At 42.3% G+C, this 18,648-nt stretch overlaps 1 protein-coding gene across 3 annotated transcripts in view; it reads left to right on the forward strand.

Annotated features, from left to right (window-relative positions):
• Positions 1–1,472: 1,472 nt before the first annotated feature.
• Positions 1,473–18,648, forward strand: part of LOC128456851 (retinoic acid receptor gamma-A) — a 35,674-nt gene continuing 18,498 nt past the window's right edge. Inside the window, exons 1-2 of one of the 3 annotated variants that reach the window (XM_053441271.1) lie at positions 1,473–2,086; positions 14,534–14,934. In XM_053441271.1, coding sequence (XP_053297246.1) covers positions 14,766–14,934 — 169 coding nt within the window. In that variant the 5' untranslated portion in view covers positions 1,473–2,086; positions 14,534–14,765. The remainder of the gene's footprint in view (positions 2,087–14,533; positions 14,935–18,648) is intronic. The other 2 variants (XM_053441235.1, XM_053441252.1) reach the window with 2 other exon arrangements.

An 18,648-nucleotide genomic window follows, 5' to 3' on the forward strand; every position in this document is an offset into this window, starting at 1 on the left:
ACAGTTTGGTTTTATTTCAATTATTCAAGTGAATATATAAATATGAAAGTGTTCAATTTCCAAGCATTTTTACCTCCGCTAGGAAGACGATCTTTTCACCCCTGTCAGTTTGTTGGTTGGTTGTTTTGTTTGTGTGTTTGTGAGCAAGATTAAACAAAAACATGCAACAGATCCATCCCAGCCCCCCCCCGTCGGTCCTCGGTAACTGCTGGTAGACGACTTTTTTCCGTGACTCTCTTGCTTGTCTGTCGTCTCTGCGTCAGTGGTGTTTGTCTGTCCAGCTGAAGACTTCACTCATGCACAGTGGGAGCACAGGCAGGCAGGTTGGAAAGTGACAGACGGGTAAACCAACCAATCATTTGGTTGGGTTTATTACACTCCTACGAGGGCCACAGACAAAGGCTTTCCATCAGACAACTTTATTTACTGACGGCTTCAAGTAGGTGAAGAGGGTTTCAACAATAACAAGAAAAGTGTTTCAGAATCAAATGCAAAGAAAAGGCTTTTGTGTTGGCTCTTGCTTTGGAAGGTGACCTGTACTGACTGTAGCTGTCGTCACTCGACCCGTACGCTGGTCAGATTTGCCACTGAGGCCGTCAGTGAGACAGCCGCAGACAGTTTCCTCTCTGACGTGAAGCGGCAGGTACCTCGGCCCCTCGGGGGGGGGGGGCGACCGGCCAGGTTGGATCTCATCACGGATCAAATGCATCTCCATTAAATACTTCCTTACTAGAAAACCGCTGGGTTGATTTGCTTAGGAAAATCCTGGAGGAGGAAGAAAAGTCCACATGAACTGATTTAAAGGTGCTGGGTGAAAGGCTCTTTGTATTTCTCAGGCTACAGGCAAGATGGAAAACAGCTCATGGTCATTTACATTTCGGAGAGTTAATGTGGTCACCTAACATATATACCAGGCTGGGTGATTTTCCCAGAGTATATCTGTACTGTCGATTTGGATATACTTCATAAATCTGATTCTTTAATTTGATTGTTTATTCGTATTCTTAATAATAATCTTAATCTTTAGTCATCTGTAGCATTTCCTATTATTGATCTCACTATTTACATTTGCTTCATTGCTTTATTAAATCATAATATTTGTACATATGAAATGTTGCAGTTCCACTGTTGAAGTTCTTGTTTGTATCATCTTGGGTCGTTCGGACACTGATGCAGAGAAGGTTTCTTTCTTTCCCATCAGTCAAATGAAGTCACAGTGAAGCATTGAGGGCCCCTGATTGGCCCCAGGCCCCTGGACTCCCACATGGGTTTGGCCCCAGTCCAAATGTCGAGGCATTATAAACACGGAGCGAAAGCCAAGACATGACACTGATATCCCCAAAGGTGTGCAGCCCTCTGCAGCATGTGTGTGTTTGTGTATGCGAGTTAATGGCTGTTTCATTAGTGCAGTTGTGTGTGTGTGTGTGTGTGTGTGTGTGTGTGTGTGTGTGTGTGTGTGTTTGTGTTTTTGCATGCACCATTTACCTGTGTGAGGTTGGTGTGTGTGTGTGTAAGTGTAGGCCTATCTTTGGACGGTGAGTGGAGGAGAAGCATATTTAGAAATTCAAAACAAACAGTCGCAGAGTTGAAATCCAACAAAGGAGCGTTGACTGACGGTACAGTGTGGAAGTGCGGAGGTGAAGAGAGAGACTGTGAGACAAAGAAAGAGAGAGGGAGAAAGAGAGGGAAAGAGAGAGGGAAAGAGAGGGGGTGGGCAGCAAGTTGAAACCTAAGCTTTCTGGACCCTGTTTTCCCTTCCTTCGGGCATTCTGTGGCTGGTAAAAAATGTGCTGTATATTTGAAGTGTTGGACCACGTGACAGAGGCAGGGTTTGTGAATCAAAGTACACATGATTTCAGGAGAGAGAGAGAGAGAGAGAGAGAGAGAGAGAGAGAGAGAGAGAGAGAGAGAGAGAGAGAGAGAGAGACTGGAAAAGGAGAGGGAGGCGGAATGCAACAGGCTGAGCTCCCTCGTCACTGGGAGAGGGACTTCTGACTGACAAACACAGCTACTACTCTCAGCTCACTTCTCCTCTCCACCACCCTCGCTCAGCAGCACCCAGGGCGTCCGTCACATCCCAGCTCTGGTAAGTTGTGCTCGTCCAGAACCCTTTTGGTTTATTGAGATCTTCTTTTTCCTATAACTTCAGAGTGTTGGCAATGCGTGTGTATGTGTGAGAAAGAAGCAGACGGACAGAGGACATGTCAGAGCTTGAGTGAGACGTGTGTGTGTGTGAGTGTGTGTGTGTGTGTGTGTGTGTGTGTCTTCTCTCTCTCTCTCCCCCCTTATGTGTGTGTGTGTGTGTTTTTTTTCTCTTTTTTCTGGGAAGCATGAGTGGAGAGATTGAGTTTCCTGAGGACAGCTTTAATTGAGAACAGAGATTTTGAGCGAGGGAGAAAGAACAACAGAAACAGCAAAGGGAATGGAATGAAAGCGGATCGGCACATACTCTGGGGCTGCTCCATGTGAGGAGATGAAGGCTCCTGCTGGTGTGTGTGTGTGTGTGAGTGTGTGAGTGTGTGTGAGTGTGTGTGTGTGTGTGTCCTCATTTCTTTCTGCCCATCCATCCATGTGCCTCCATCAGACTCATCTCTGTGTTTATCCATGACTTCATTACCTCTGATTTGCTGAATGGCTGAAACCAGTTAAAAATGGATGTTGGAATCCCCCAGATTACAAAGAATGTCATCTATAAGAGGGGACGTCACTATTCAACCCGTTGAAAACTACTTTAGATTCTCGCTCACATCTGTGTGTGTCGGCTGCTGCCAGCGTCTCAGGCCGTTTTCCAGCAAGAGACAAAGTCGCAGCTGGCTGTCGAACTTGATGGATCGCTCAATCGAATGGCCGAGTGGGTCTGGTATACCTGAGTGTGTACACACTCACTCCCTCATCTGCTTCAACCTTATGTAAACAGGTCTCCATCCACACAATGACATTAGTGTGATGGAAACGTTGAAATAGGGTTACTCCGGATATCGGAAGACAATCTGCTGTGTGTCTCATCACTGCCGCTTTGCAGTGTGAGTGTGTTCAAGTTATTGCACATGTTGTGGGGACCTGTGTTCCTTATGGGGACAACAAAGAAGTACCCATAATGCAAATGGTTGTGTGTGTGTGTGTGCGTGTGTGTGTGTGTGTGTGTGTCTGTGTGTGTGTGTGTGTGTGTGTCTCTGTGTGTGTGATCCATCTGATCCAGTGGAGCTGAAAGGTTGGAAACAATTTTGATTGGAACACTCTAATGAAGAAACGCACCAGGGAAACTGTCCTTGGATTAATTGAGAGGTACTGTGAAACTTTTCTGGAAAGATGTGATGCTGCTAAATAGTTTGAAAAACACTGTGAGCTCCATTCACAAACTTTTATCCATTCAAGAAATGTATTAAAGAAATCAAAAAAAAAATCTAAAACAGGTCAGATCAGACAAGGTCGACCCTTTGAGATGGAAGTTTATTCTTGCCAAGTGTGTGGGTGTGTGTGTGTGTTTGTGTGTGTGTGAATAAACTTACTGACCCCAATCATATTGAAACACAGGCTCCTTTTATACACGTGTGAATCACTTCCCTTCGCTGCGTGATGGATTTTGATTAAGATGCTATTCATCTGCAGCATCCCGAGCTGACCCGAGCTGAGCTGCCTGCGTCCACCCGCTGACACCACACCGCCCAGCGGCCGCACCACTCCACCCTGTGCAGTGGGAGCGTTTCTAACAGACTCATGTCAAGTCTATTTCAGATCAATTTTCCTTTATGTCTCGCAGAGTGTTTATGAACGCGTCCGCAGGAACACATAGCAAAGCAAAGCATAAACAGCTGGGTGTAAACAATGCATACTATGTCAGAGATCACATTCTGAGGAGAGTGGTATACTCGCTAAATATAACTTCTTCTCCTCCGATTGGACGGCTATTTATCACTTTGTTGTCAGTGGACGGTGAGTGAGCTCTTTTTTATTTCAGCTTTTAAAATCGGAACGTTTAGGGTGGATGCATCTGCTCTTAGTTAAATCCTACTTTACCCCTTTTTGGTTTCGTCATTCCGTGAAGAGACTTCCAGAAACGTTTGCGTGTGCTTGCATGTGCATGTGTTTGGGTGTGTTGGACAAAAACTCCTCTAACCGCTCTGCAGTCTCATCTTTGTTCTCAACACTTTTAAAGAATGACAGCCCCTCAGGCTGAGGAGGATGTCTGGCTCCACTCTCTCTCCCTCTCTTTCCCCTCTTTCTTGCTGACGTCTTTTTTTTTTTATTTCCTCTGTATGTATATATATTTTTAAAAAAACTCCACCTTCTTTTCTGGCCCTCGTCAGCTGAGTTTGATTTTGTTACGGGGGCTGTTCTCCTGCTCGCCACATATAAATGGAAACAGGGAACTTCCGAAACAAAGAAGCGTTTTCTTACTTTGAGAGCAGAGGACACAAATCTTTTCTTGTTCTGCAGAGTTACATATTGTCCTCCGAGTTATTTAGAGAAAGTTTGGTGAGAGCCGTGCACTGGCTGCGGTTTGGACCCAATGTGCCCAATTGGCTTCAGAGAATTGGACGTGACTTGTAACATTCGATGTTGCTTTCACTGCACTTTTTAGAAAACTGCAGGCTGAATGTGTCTCAGTGTGTCCAAAGAGCTTCTCAGTGTGTTTAATCGAGGCCCGGGGCTGCTCTTCAGCGAAGGCTAAAAGTCCTTTAAACACACTACTAATCCTCTGTGTGGAGCAGATTGAGTGTGTGTGTGTGTGTGTGTGTGTGTGTGTGTATGTGTGTGTGTGTGTGTGTGTGTGTGTGTGTGTGTGTATGTGTGTGTGTGTGTGTGTGTGTGTGGTTGGAGGGGGGGTTTCGTTACACTCTCTTTTTCACTTTAATACTAAATGAAAAGCTGCCTACCAAAATGCCTCAATTAGGCCTGACCCTTGTCCAGGTCGCTGAGCCTGCAGCGACAGGGGCTGACCCCTGGCTCCAACCTGTGGACCCTCGGCAGCCCACAGGGTCGGCTCCGCATAATGACAACACTGTGTGTTTTATGAAACATTACCATCGTCAACATCATCCCCTTTAGCACTGCTCACACAGAAATCACACTGTGTTATTCCAAGTATCGTTGGTAGCTCAAATCTGTACACAAAACTTAATGGATCTGTGAGATAGAGGAGTGCCCGTGACATCTTAGTCAGATAAGTGGTCTATAAGAAAAAAATGTTAATCCTCATCTGATATGTTCACATTGTTTGTTAATCTAATGATACCTAATTATTAAATAAAAAAATATTCACAAGAAGTCAAATGAAAACGGTGAATTCTTTGCTTTTTTGCTCAAAGGTTCATTGTGTAAGATTTAGGTGGAAAGGATCTATTGGTGGAAATTGAACATAAAATAACCTTACTGATGTTTTCATCCGTGTGTATCATCAAAATTATTATTATTGTTGTTTTTTTTACTCTAGAATGGTGTTTTTTATTTAAATACTTTATATTTACAACTGGAGCAGGTCCTCTCACCGAGGCCAGCATGTTTTTTACGGTGGTCAAAACTGGACAAACTAAACACCTTTTGAGTTTTTATGACAACTGAAGGCTACCACAGGTTCTCTTAAATGTTTGGAAGGGGAGGGGGAGGTGAGGGGTGTTCAGATGCAACATGACACTTCACCACTAAATTCTACACACTGCACCTTTAAATAATGAGTCAAATGATTAAATGGTTACTAAAATCAGATAATTGATTAATGGAATAACTGTTTCAAGTCTTTATTTTGACATAATCAATTCACATGACAAAAACTCATAAAATTAGTTCATAGCTATTATGAAACTCAGTAGAATGCCCAACTGTCCCCTCATGAAACAACATTTAAATTATTTCTTGAGTCATGCCCCATCCCTCCACAAAATTAAATGGAAAGCAGTGTAGTAGTTTTGGCCTAATCCTGCTTACTAATAAACAAAGAAGGCCCAACATTCCCCTTATGAAACAACATTTATTTTCACTACACCCACATTTTGGATTTGCACTTAATTCCAACACTCATTAAGATCAGTCTCTTAAACACGCTTGACTTCATTTTTTTCTCAAGAATTATTCCCTTGAGAAAATAATGAAAATGTTGAAAAAAAAAAAAATCTCACAATAAAGTGAAATCGAAATTCCAGATCCAACCCCCGATCCAGATCCACATCAAAATGTAATAGATTATTTATTTTGTCATGCCCCTCCCCTCCTTAAAATTAAATGGAAATCGTTTCTGTAGTTTTGGCATAATCCTGCTAACAAAGAAGGTCTAACAGTCCGGCCTCCGATGAAACAACATTTAGATTCACTACATTTTCATCTGGAAATGCACCAAAGACAAATTCATGATCCAACCCCTGATATGGATCCACACCAAAATCGAATGGGTTCTTCCTTGACCTACGTCCCAGCCCTCCACAAAATTTCACGGAAAATCAGTTGAGTAGCTTTTGCGTAATTCTGCTGAAAAACAAACAAGTGCAGAGAAAAACACAACCTCCTTGGTAACAAGACCACATCACATATCATGGTTTAAACATGTGTAAAGGTCAAATTGTACAAGATCTTTCTCATCAGATCCTCACGTCTTTATAAACCGTTTGATTCAGACTAATTTTTTTTATCTTAAAAAAAGAATGCTGTTATAGTTGAACACATGGTTCCCCTTGTAATTTTCTTTTCTGGAAACAGTGATTGAGTCCATAAACTTTTCTAAGCGAGCGGATGTACTGTAATTCTATTTTACGAGTTGTGCTGTGGCCTGAAGTGAACAATGAAGACTGAAGTTCAATTTCAAGTTCTACACTCAAATTAAAGTCGTCGTCAGAGATATTTAGAGATATGCTTATTCGATTGTGAGAGTTAGATGAGGACATCGATAACACGCTTGTGTCTGTATGGTAGATAATAATGACTTTAGCATAAGGAGCTGCACAGACACAAAAGTGACGTCAATCATCTCATCCAAGCGAAATAAAGCGAATAAGTGTATTTCCCAAAATGCCGAGTATTTGTCTTCAGGTGGAGATGGCTGAGATCATCAACTTTGTTCTCCAGATGCTGTTTACTGTAAATTAATTTAAATTTGATCAATTTCTGGCATCTCTGAGTACATCCTTGACTAAGCCGGCGACTTAATTGCGTGCATTAATTGGACATATGTGTTTACCACAGCCAGAAAGATTTTTGCGGCCTATAAGATATCTGTCAGACGCTGGTACTTTGTGGCGCCAATAAAATTCGTGCTCCTCAAAAGACGTTTAGTCTGACATGAAATATAGGATGGTCATTTGTTGGAAAATCTAATTATGTTGTTTGTGTGTCTGTGTCTTTTTTACTCCTCACTAGTGGTTTCTGTGTGTCAGAATGTGTATTTTCTGCTCTGTGTGTTCAGCACAGCTCATCCCCTGGCTGCATTCTCTGAATAAGGCCGATTCGATTGTGGGTTTTATGGTTTACAACAACTTCATGGACAGTCCCGGCTGAAGTCATGGTTTTACTTGCTTTCGGCTGTTTTTAGTTCGTAGCCTTCATCTCCACTCAGACTCCGGCTTTGTAGTCTACTCTGCGGCTCCATAGGCGTCATGAAATGCAGACGTTGTATTTAAGTTTTTCGTCTTGGCTTCTTTCCCACTATCACTCATTAATGGGTCTGCATGTTCAAGCAGAACGAAACCGTAACCCGTCATCTGCTCTGCAACTCAAGCATGACACAAACTTGATTCATTGCTTCATGTTGATTTTAAAATGATGAATAGATTTTCAGAGAGATGAGAAAGAATTGCAGATTAATTCACGAGAGACAGATTTTTATTTGGTTCCACACCGAATTGCACACACCTCTTTTAACTCAGTCCCCTAATCAGGCCAGATTCTTCATTCAACAAGATCCATGAGTTATTCTCAAAGAAACCGATGAAAATGTTGCATAACGCTGTTTCTCACAATGTTAAAGAAAGAAAGAAAATAATCTCGATCCGCCGCTGACCCGGATCTGCACCAAAATGCAATGAGATCTTTCCCGACCCATACCACATCCTTCACCAAAAATGTCTGGTAATGTGTTTGGTAGTTTTTTTGTCATACTGTTCACAAACACACAAACCAACAAACACAAAGACAGGGGTGAAAACATAACCCTCTTGGCTGAGGTATAAAAAGAAAACCCATATCCACAAAGATCAACAGCTCTATTAATGGGTACCTAGTTTCCAGCTGACTCACTCCACTCTGGATGAAACATACTTATGTATGAAACAGAAACACGACCAAATATTTGGACGAGAAAACCCCCCCCCCACCTTTTTTAAATTTCTATCAACACAGAGAAACAGGACAGAATAATTAAAGTGCAGATGTTTTCTGTTCATGTGGCCTGTTCTCGCTCCAAAGGATCAAAGTGTGTTTAACATCAAATAAACACTCTTTGTTTTTCGTCTTAGTTAAGTGTTCACACTCTAACTGGGCTAAGACAAAAAAATACACTTTTTAGGACAGAAAAACCTCATCATGTCATCCATCTGAAATGCTAACACCGCTAGCACTGTGCTCACTCATCAACCACATGTTCCCACAAAATAAAGGGTGTTATTATGTGATGTGGAGCCCAGTGGTCATACCCTCCTGTTACAGTTTGTAGTAACAGGAGTTCCTCCAATCATCACGGAGCTCTGTGGCCCCTCTCTGTACCGCCGGCTCCACCCTGACCTACTCTGTGTTACTGGAAAGTGTTCATATGTCTTAAACCCTTCATCTTTTTTTTTTTTCCATAGATCAATTTACGTCTGTATTAAAAATGTTTCAAACTAAATTCCTGAAGTCGGGTATAATAAAAAAAGTTTCCATGATGCAATAGATCTAATAGTTTTGACCTCTGCTAGCAAGCAATTAATCAACCAATCATGTGTTAACCATCATCTGCTGGTGATTACAGATTGGTCTATTGGGTACAAGCATGGGCCGTATATAAAGATGGATGATATGACATAAATATCTGGATCACACCCTGGCTGCCGGCTGCAGCGCAGGTCGTAAACCCCTGACCCGTGTTAGTGACTGGGACACGGACCAAACTACAAAGTCAAACTACATGTGACATTTTCTCAAAGATGGTTTCTTCCATTGTCACAGTGACCCCCTCTGGGGTCTATCTTCACATAAAGTTTTGTTTTCATCGGTTATTTTCATGATACAAAAATGTGGTGAAACTAACTGAGACCAATTTGTGATCGGCCGAGAGCGTTTTTCGACGAGACCTCGCTACTGCCAGCTGCAATCCCCCCCCCCCCCCCCCCCCCCCCCCCCAGTCCGCTATTGGCTGGCTCAGATTGCGCAAGCGTTCGTATGCAGGATCTTTCAAACTCATTTTTTGATATTGGGAGGAAGGGGAGACGCGCTGTCCATCTACATTATACAGTATGAGGTTATAGCAGTGAAAGAGAGAGGAAACTATCATTTCATCATCATGTTAAGATGTGTGGTATACTTCATGACAGGGTTTACGTGATGTTTCTACTGAGAAACACAAAGTAAGGTCATAAACTTTTGGGCAAACCCAGATCAGAATATATGAGAATTTGACCTAAATAAATAGTTCAGCTGAAGGCCTCTGTTTCATGCCTCCACCTGCAGTCAATCTGATTCCAAATCATTCACACAAGGAGAAATCGACTTCACTAATTTATTTGTCCTTTTATTGCGAGGCACCATGTGCACTGCTGACGGCAGCTGTGCAGGAGGAGGCCACAGGCTGTGGTTGTTTTCCTTGTTGCTGTAGTAAATCCTGTTTATTAATTACTCGCTGTGACATGAATAAACCTGTGTGTAAATAGTCATTATGCACGATTTGATCTGGATGACCTTTACATCACACAACGGCAGAAGTGTTCCCGATTCTGTACGCATCAATTACTTGTCATAATTAAGTCTAACACGGTCAAATAGCCAGTTAACATTCAAGGAAAGTGATGAGGGCTAAACAGTAAGTTTCACAGATCTTACTGGAGACATAAATGAATAAGCGGTTTATATGTAGATACAATCTGGATATGAGATGCATAGCGATAACGGGCGTCAATGGAATCAGGGTGTCCAACTTCTGACAAATGGTTAAAACAGGAAAAAGAAAAAACGATTTTGCTTATTGTTTCCTTATGCATTCGATTCGATAAACAATGTATTTATATAATACCTTTCTAGACTTGATGACCACTGAAGGCGATCTACAGTACAGTTATGCTATTCACCCATTCACAGACATATGCAGGGCATCTACAGTGTGTGCAGCACTTTTCTTCATTAAACATCAGGGTTAGGACACTTTGGCACGCTGAATGGAGAGGCAGGGGCTCAGACCACCGACCTTCTGGTTAGTGGATGATCCGTTCTGTCCCAGAAAATCCTGTAAAAAAGATCTTAATGAAAAAACAAATGTTTTTATGTATTTATTTAATGGTAGCAGCATCACATTTCACAGACCTCGGTCTCTTACAAGCTACATATAACATTTGGCGCGTCCTACTCGTGTACTCATGCATGTGTCACAAGTACGCTGTGTGATTAAGTAAAACGTGTCAAAGTGGCCGAGAGGAAATCTGAGCTTCATATTGTACATTTGGAGTTGTGGTCTCCTAAAATACTGGACACAGGTCGAGTTCACATGAACGACCTTGTGAAAATGAACCAGCACAGTGTGAAGGTCCTACTCTCTCTCTCTCTCTCTCTCTCTCTCTCTCTCTCTCTCTCTCTCTCTCTCTCTCTCTCTCTCTCTCTCTCTCTCTTTTTCTTTGTCTGTCTAAGTGTGTGTGTATGTGTGTGTGTGTGTGTGTGTGTGTGTCTGTGTGTGTCCTTTCATAACTGTAACCTCAAGCTGATTTGGGTTGGAAAAACCATAAAGTTCACATTTACACCCAGCCTAACTCAATCCAGATGATGCTCCTAACAAGCACTTGAAGCATGTTATTCAAAAAGAAGAAAACATTATTTTTCTCCATTTTTACAGCTGCTGCGACAATGCGTCAAACACGGTGAAGCAGTTGCTTAAACTGTTGTTGGTTGTGATTTGTGTGAAAAGGAGAAAAGTTGACAGCGTGTCGTGGTTTGTTGGAAAACACAGGGAGATGGAAAGCCCCGGTCGTTTTTACACCGAAGCTGTTTTTAATCGGCCTACTCTGGAAAGAAAAAAAAAACAGGGCATTGGTTATGTGTGTGTTGGTGTGTTGGTGCGTTCGTGTGTCAGCAGGACCAGCACCGGGTGACCCAGTCTGACCTCACCCAGCCAGGTCTCATAAAAGCAGCATTGAGGCTTGGAGGCCCAGAGACACAGCGCAGCTTTTGTTGCCCTGCCCAAGGTGTATTCCCCCTGGAGGGAGAGCGAGGGGTTGGGGCGGGTTAGGGGGGGGGGGGGGGTTACTCATTAGAGAGAAAGAAACCATTCCTTGGCTCGGGCGCACATTATTTCATAGTTTATCAGTGGATATAAAACTGTGTCCTTATTTTTATGTATGTTTTTTCCAAGCGTTCGGCCTGTTTCTTCGCTGCCTCCTCCCACGCTGCCTCACCACACTCAGTTCTTTCTCTTATTAATCCAGTTTCCAGTATGGATCTAATTAATAGGTCTATGCACTTCTTACACATGGTCCGCCAGATGCTCCAAACTCCCTCCCGGGCTCTTTCCCTCGCTTTCTCTCCCCTTACATCTTTTTCCATCGACTTTTTTCAGCTTTCGACACTTTCTTATTTTTTTTCTTTCTCCATCCCGCGTCCTTTTTATACATCTGGCTTGCATACCAGTGATTTTGGTCGTTTGGATTTGATTGGTTTTAAATCTAACTCAATCGCGGCCTCTGTGGAAGGATCCTCAGTCCTGTATTTACTCCTTTCATTCTTCAAGGTCAATTGCAGCTTTCACTGGAGCTTCAGCGTGTGTGACCGACGCTGCGTGTTCTCTGCTGATTACTCGCCCATGAACATGATTAAAGTCACGGAACATCTGCGTGCGTTTACTCCTGCGGCCTGCATGTCCGTGCGTGTGTGTACCTGTGTTCTGATTGGAGGGAAGCGTATGTAAGCATATGTGTGTTTTAATAGGGACCAGTCCACACCAGACCAGTGGTAGACTTCTCTTTTTAAACGCCACCCGAGTTCTTTGAGGTCACAGTTGCAGGGACTCTCCACGACTGGCCGTCGCAGTGAAGGGAAACCACAGCAGAGCCAAGCAATTAGAGACAATATGTCAATATGAGAAATGTGGCTTTAAAAACAACACTCGCTGACTGTGTGGCTTTGTGTTTGAGTGTGTAATATGTGTGAGGGAAAGAAACATCCACTGTAACCAGAGTATGTAGAACAGCTCAGCTCTAATAATAGCAGCAAAAAATGTCAGATTTTTTTTTCACCCTGACTTTCCCACTAAGGATAAACTGAATATTAGAAACAGACGTCATTAAAACTGTGTTCAATTCAACCGCAGCACAAAGTTAAAGGTCCAGTGTGTAAGATTGAGGTGAACGGGATCTATTGGCTGAAACTGAACAGAAAAAAATTCTTGTGATGTTTTTCTAGTGTTTCACAAGTGTTTAATATGAATTGTCCGATTTGTTGTTTTATTTACCTTTGAACTGGCCTTTTATATTTAAATACTTTATGTCTACATTGGGACCGGGTTCTCTCTACGGAGGCCGCCATGTTTTTTACAGTAGTCCAGACTGGACAAACTAAACACCTTTTGAGTTTGGATGACAACTGAAGGCTGTCATAATTTGGAAGGGCAGTTTGAGGTGACGGCTGAGCAGCTGCAACAGGCTTCACCAATAGATTTCACTAATTCCTACGCACTGAACCTTTAAACCTCTACATGACTCATGTCTAAATAGTGTCAACTAAAATAAACAACATTTCACTTTCGTTAAAATAAGAATTATTGCAGGACTTATATTAGACACATTTTATGGTAAACATAGAGATATGTTAGTATGCTGTATATATGTAAACCACTTAATAGTCTCAATAGTAAGACATTTTGTTGTGATTATATAATAAATTTTGGTTTGAAGCTTATTCAAATGAGATAAAAGAGTTTTCTTAGAATCTGTACTGAGGTTTGAAGCGACGGATGTGGTTTAAGCTTTGAGTTAACCTTCTCACATAAAGCATGCATTTCAAATCCTGTGTTATTATCCATCTGATCCAGGGGGAGGGGGGGGTGAAAGATTGGAAACATTTTAATCTGACATATTTAGGGGACTGATATTTATGAGTGTACGTCATTTGGTGCAGATACAAATAAAGATACAGATCAAATACATTTTAAATGTGGTTTTATGAGCGGCTTGTTGAGGTATACCTTCTAATGAGTGTCATTCTAGCTTAAATATTGTTTTAAAAAACTCAATATTTACAAACTTGTATCCATGTAAGAAATCACAAGAACTAAAACCAGACTCTCCACGAGACAAGAGGTCGACCCTTTTATATTGAAGATGGAGTTTATTCTTGCTAAATTAGTGTGTGTGTGTGTGTGTGTGTGTGTGTGTGTGTGTGTGTGTGTGTGTATGTGTGTGTGTGTGTGTGTGTGTGTGTGTGTGTGTGTGTGTGTGTGTGTGTGTGTGGTGTGTGTGTTTTTACCTCCACATGTGGAACAGTTTATTTTAAAGCAGGTACAGAGTGATCCTTTGCAGCAGCAGCGTTGTAATTGACAGAGTTCTGTATCAGTTACAGCAGCATACCTTTCTTTGTTTGTGTACCTGCACTATTCATTCTGTGCGACACAAATACCACTCCTCCATAAAGTAGAGAGAATTAATTATGTGTTCCTGGAGATCTGGTTTAAATTCATATTTCCAATCAATCCGTCTCTCACCCACCCCGGGTGTTTGATTCCCATGCCGGAGCAGGCCCAAAACAACAAGACATTCTTTGGCCGGGCTGTATGTACCACAGCTCCACCACAGATAGTTAAGCTCCACCCTCTCATGGAGTCAGTGAAGGGGACGAGAGACCTGGCGAAACAAGAGGGGAGAGCGAGCCATCATGTCACTTATTGACAAGGTCACAGAGGCACAACGTGAGCTCTGACAGAGGGAGAAGGTGCAAAAAAGGAGGTGGCCATCAGAGGAAGAGTGAGTTGTGTGTGTCTGTTGTTGGAAAGGGTTAATTGTACCAATGTTGTGGCTGGCTGTTCTCTGGCAGACTGGCTAGAGTCAGGCTGGCAGAGGGAACAGAGGGGCCCTTTATAATACAGTTCTGCTGATTGAAATCATATGGCATTGCCTGAAATCATTGAACTACTTGGAAGAAAGACAAAAAGCAAGAGGGAAGTGTGGAGCCCCTCTGCTTCTCTGCAGTTCGTTAACACTCTTTATGTCCCACATCTTCATCGTTCTTTGTTTCTCGTCTGGACTTTGATTTTGAGGTATTTCAACTTTTGTTTTATGAACGAATGGTCTTTCGGGGAGTCTTTGAACCATTGTGCTTCGACCAGACTTTGTTTCCAGTCTCTAACCACTGCTGTTTTCTCATCCCTCCTTCTCCACAGAGTCTGGATCTGCTCCGTTCTCGGCCACTCGGCTCCTGGTGTCTTTCTGGCTTCTCCTCTCTCAGCATCATCCCTCTCACCTCTTCGAGGCCCTGACGGAAGAGACGCCAGCAGCTGAGAGGGGCTGAATGGCACCAGCTCCTTTCAGACTCACCACAAGGCCCTTGACTGAGACATAGGAAGAGCCAGACAGCGAGACGAGTCACCTAAAGCATCACCAGCAGTTGGCACCATGGCAACCAATAGGGAGCATCAAGTGCGTCACATGACCGGCTTCCCCCGTTCTATGTACCCGTTCACCTTCAACTCCATGAGGAGCCACTCCCCCTTTGACCTGCTGGCCAGTAGCCACCTCTTTGGCCGGTTCGGCGCCGACCTGCCCAAAGAGATGGCCGCTTTGTGTGAGTACCACAGTTCATTTGTTCTGCCCTCACACGACCTACACAAACAGCCTCAGAGGAGTGTCATACTCCTCTGCACTGAGTATTTCTCCATGAGATTTTCCATCTGGCGCCTTACGTGAAAAAGGAGGGTGTTTCTTTCACAGCAACACATCTGACAGAATCTCATTATATCCAGAGCCACAATGAGCTTAATTCAGATTCCAGCAATTGTGGAAAAATGTTTTATATCATCATGAGGCCTGAAACTCATCCAAGGTTCAATTAGGAGGCAAAACATCCTGATCCCACACCCCTGCACATGACAAGATAGTGTCCTCGTCCCCACCACTGTGTTTTATGTACAACAGCACAGAGACGTCAGGAGGGGAGATTATATTCATGAGTCAAATAATTACATGTAAAGATATAGAAACAGAAATGTAAAGCAGAATGAGGACTTTGTGAGATGAGATGGTTTTTCATTTCAACTTGCAAAAGCAGTGTGTATGGATAGAGACACACAGAGTTCCCATTTTGAGTCACAGGGGGCGCTACTCCCCTTCGATGGGAAGAGAGACACTATAGAGGGAGTCATGTGTTAATGTTTCTTTTTAAGGTTGATTTTAATATTAAAGGACACTTTCTCTTCTGCTCTAATGAACTATGTTTTATTGTTATTTTATCTGTGTGGATAAAATACAATACATACAATTTATATCCTTTTTACTTTCTCTTTTATTTCTCTGCATTAATCTGCGTTCAGTTACACTAGTGCTTCCCTGTAATGTGAGCCTTGTAGCAGTTTCAAGTTATGCAAACTACAGTTGTATTTAGTACATTCATATAAGAGAGAGACATTATCCACAGTTAGCTGCAGTCACTGTACTGAATGTTCAACGAGGGCCAACCTTAAAGCATTGTACACTGGTTTTTGTTGGTGCGTGGCTTGTTTGCTCTCCTCACTTCAAAGAAATTCTGGATCCATTCAGCATCAGCTCTGAGAGCAGAACGAGAACAAATGAAACTTTGTGGTGATTCATGTTTCCTCTTGTCCATCCATCCAAGGGTCACTGAGGGAGAGGGCTGGAGCCAATCCCAGCGGACGTTGTGTTGGAGGCGGGGGTCACCCTGAATTTTTCCTCTCATAACCCTTGATCATTTTTCCCTTTGAATTAATGTTTTTGTCATTAGTTGGCAATTTGACATATGGACTTTTTTTACTCTTATACACTGAAACCTTTGCATTTTCAGAACAAACACTTAACCTTTAGTGTTATTAAGTGAACACTAGTGTCCTCAGGCTAAGTTTTCTATATTCAACCTTGTGTGTGTTGAGTTATGTCCCAAACTATCGAGCTGCAGTATCTTGTACCCATATTAATCCCTATATTGATCAATGTTTATAATCAGACTCTGTACTCAGGGTACTGTTTGTTCACTACAAGACTAAAATCAGTTGTAGAAATACCTGCTTAACTCTCTGAAAGTGTGCATGTGAGTATGAGTGCACAGCCACTGTGTTCACTGAGCAGCAGTTATCTGAGGATCTCCAGTTGTACGTGGAGTCACGGGGCCGACGGGAGTAGGTTCAGCGAGCTGGTAGCGCTCAGTACACGATAACATCTCTGACATGTTGCCTCTGGGGGTTTTGATTACGTATTTATATATGTATAGACGGAGAGAGAAAGATAGGATGGCAATAAAGTTGGTCAGTGCCTGTGACAGAACAAGGCTTTTAAAGTTAATGTAAATCAGTCACATGGATCTTTTTTTTTTATGTATTTCACCTTTTTTAACCAGGAAGATCCTGTAACAATATGATATCTATTCTTCATTCCTGGTCAGGAGGGGCAGCAGAGACCTAAATAACATAGACAACATGTTTAATTTCTTGAGCTTGTCATAATGACTAATCAATAAATCAAATATCTATCCAATAGATGTCTATAAGCAATACCATTCATCCTTTGAGGGTCACAGAGCGGCTGGAGCCAAACCCTGCTGACATCAGGCTGGAGAGGGCAGTTTGACAGTCCATTACTGTCCTCCACTAATACTGGTTTTGCTTGTTTACACTGAACCCAACAGATGTAGCAACATGGAATAAAGGTGCAGCTGGAAAACTGTTGTTACTTCATCTGATGCAGGCCGGTATTTACCTTGAGTTTTTCAAAGCACAGTAATCCAACACACTTTTAATGACTAGACTAGACAGCAAGGCCCGACAGTCCCCTTATGACACCACATTTAATTTCATGAGATCCCGATTTGGATTTGGATCTGCACTAAATTGCACAGACTGATAAATATCATCAACCTAAAAAATTTGTAATCAAGATCCGCGAAATGTTCTCTTAGAAATAAACAAAAATGTAAGAAAGATTGCCCTATCTCACATCGTTAAAGAAAATTCTTGATACACCCCATGATCCATATCCGCATCATATCGGGGTTTCTTTCCTCCCTGACACATACCTCATCCAAGTTTCATGGTTTTTGAGCAAACCTGCAAACTAACAATCAAACACAGATAAGACCATAACCTCTTTGGCTGAGGTAATAATTAAGATTTAAAATGGTAATAATAAACTGGCCACCAGTAATATAACCAGGGTTTACTATGAAATCACTGAACATTTAATCCCTAGTTTCAGGTCCACATTGCCAGTCACTCCCAGTATGATGGATGGGACAGTGATGCTGCAGTGTTCTGACCACACACTTCTGCAGTAAAGTGAGAACAAACTGCGCAGCAGTGTCAAACACAGAAGTATTAGAGTACATTTAGTGATCTCTTTCACATCAGTTTGAAATACAAAGCAAGGTTCAGCTCACTGGATCATAACAGCAGGTATTTGGAGCCTCAGCTTGTTCCTCTCTTCACATCATTATAGATTATAGATTTTAAAACAGATTTGGAGATTTGATGAGGTGCTTTTGTTAAACTGACATCCCTTATGTAAACTGATAGTTAGTTGTGGCCGGCCGCCAACAACGGAGTTCTCTGCTGATTATTTTCAATGAAGAAGAAACCATGCAATTAATGAGCCCATTCTTTACCAACAAGCAAAGCTAAAATCTCTCATTAGCACAACGTGAACAGAATTAGACAAAATTACAGTAGAAGTTTATATGGCCTTTGCTGATTAATTCAAACCAGGTCCTAATCAGTGTGAGCGGAAGACTGGACCTTGTTCCCTAATGAGATGAAACTCAAAGCCTCCGTGGACTTGAAATTAGCGGATATCTACATCAAAAGCTCCCTGCTGCGTATTCAGTCATTCAGTAATGTCTCTCTTCTTTTCCTAATGCTGGTTCCTAACAGTGGGAATTAGTGGGAACACACAACGAACTGTGTTTGGCAAATGCTCTGCTGCCCCGTGCGTCATGGAACTGGTCTAAATACACAATGAAATCTCTGGGTTTTCCCAGGAACAAGCAAATATTTCTAATTATTTAAAAAAGTGACCTTTTTTTTTTCTATCACGAACATCTAGAAGCGTTTTCTGTCCGTTTCTGTTAAGGAACACATCTCACCGTGGAGCATTCACCAAAAAGTGACTTTTTCCACAATGAACATTGTGTCCTTTCGTAATTTCTGAGCTTGTCACATCTTGTTCTCTGTAATGTTTTGAGCGTATGTGTGTGTGTGCGTGTGTGTGTGTGTGTGTGTGATATTAGTAACTTGAACCTAAAGGCACAGACCGAGGCTTGTGTTTTTCTTTGTGTCTG

The sequence above is a fragment of the Pleuronectes platessa genome, chromosome 2 (assembly GCF_947347685.1).
Source record: "Pleuronectes platessa chromosome 2, fPlePla1.1, whole genome shotgun sequence".
Classification (NCBI taxonomy): domain Eukaryota; kingdom Metazoa; phylum Chordata; class Actinopteri; order Pleuronectiformes; family Pleuronectidae; genus Pleuronectes; species Pleuronectes platessa.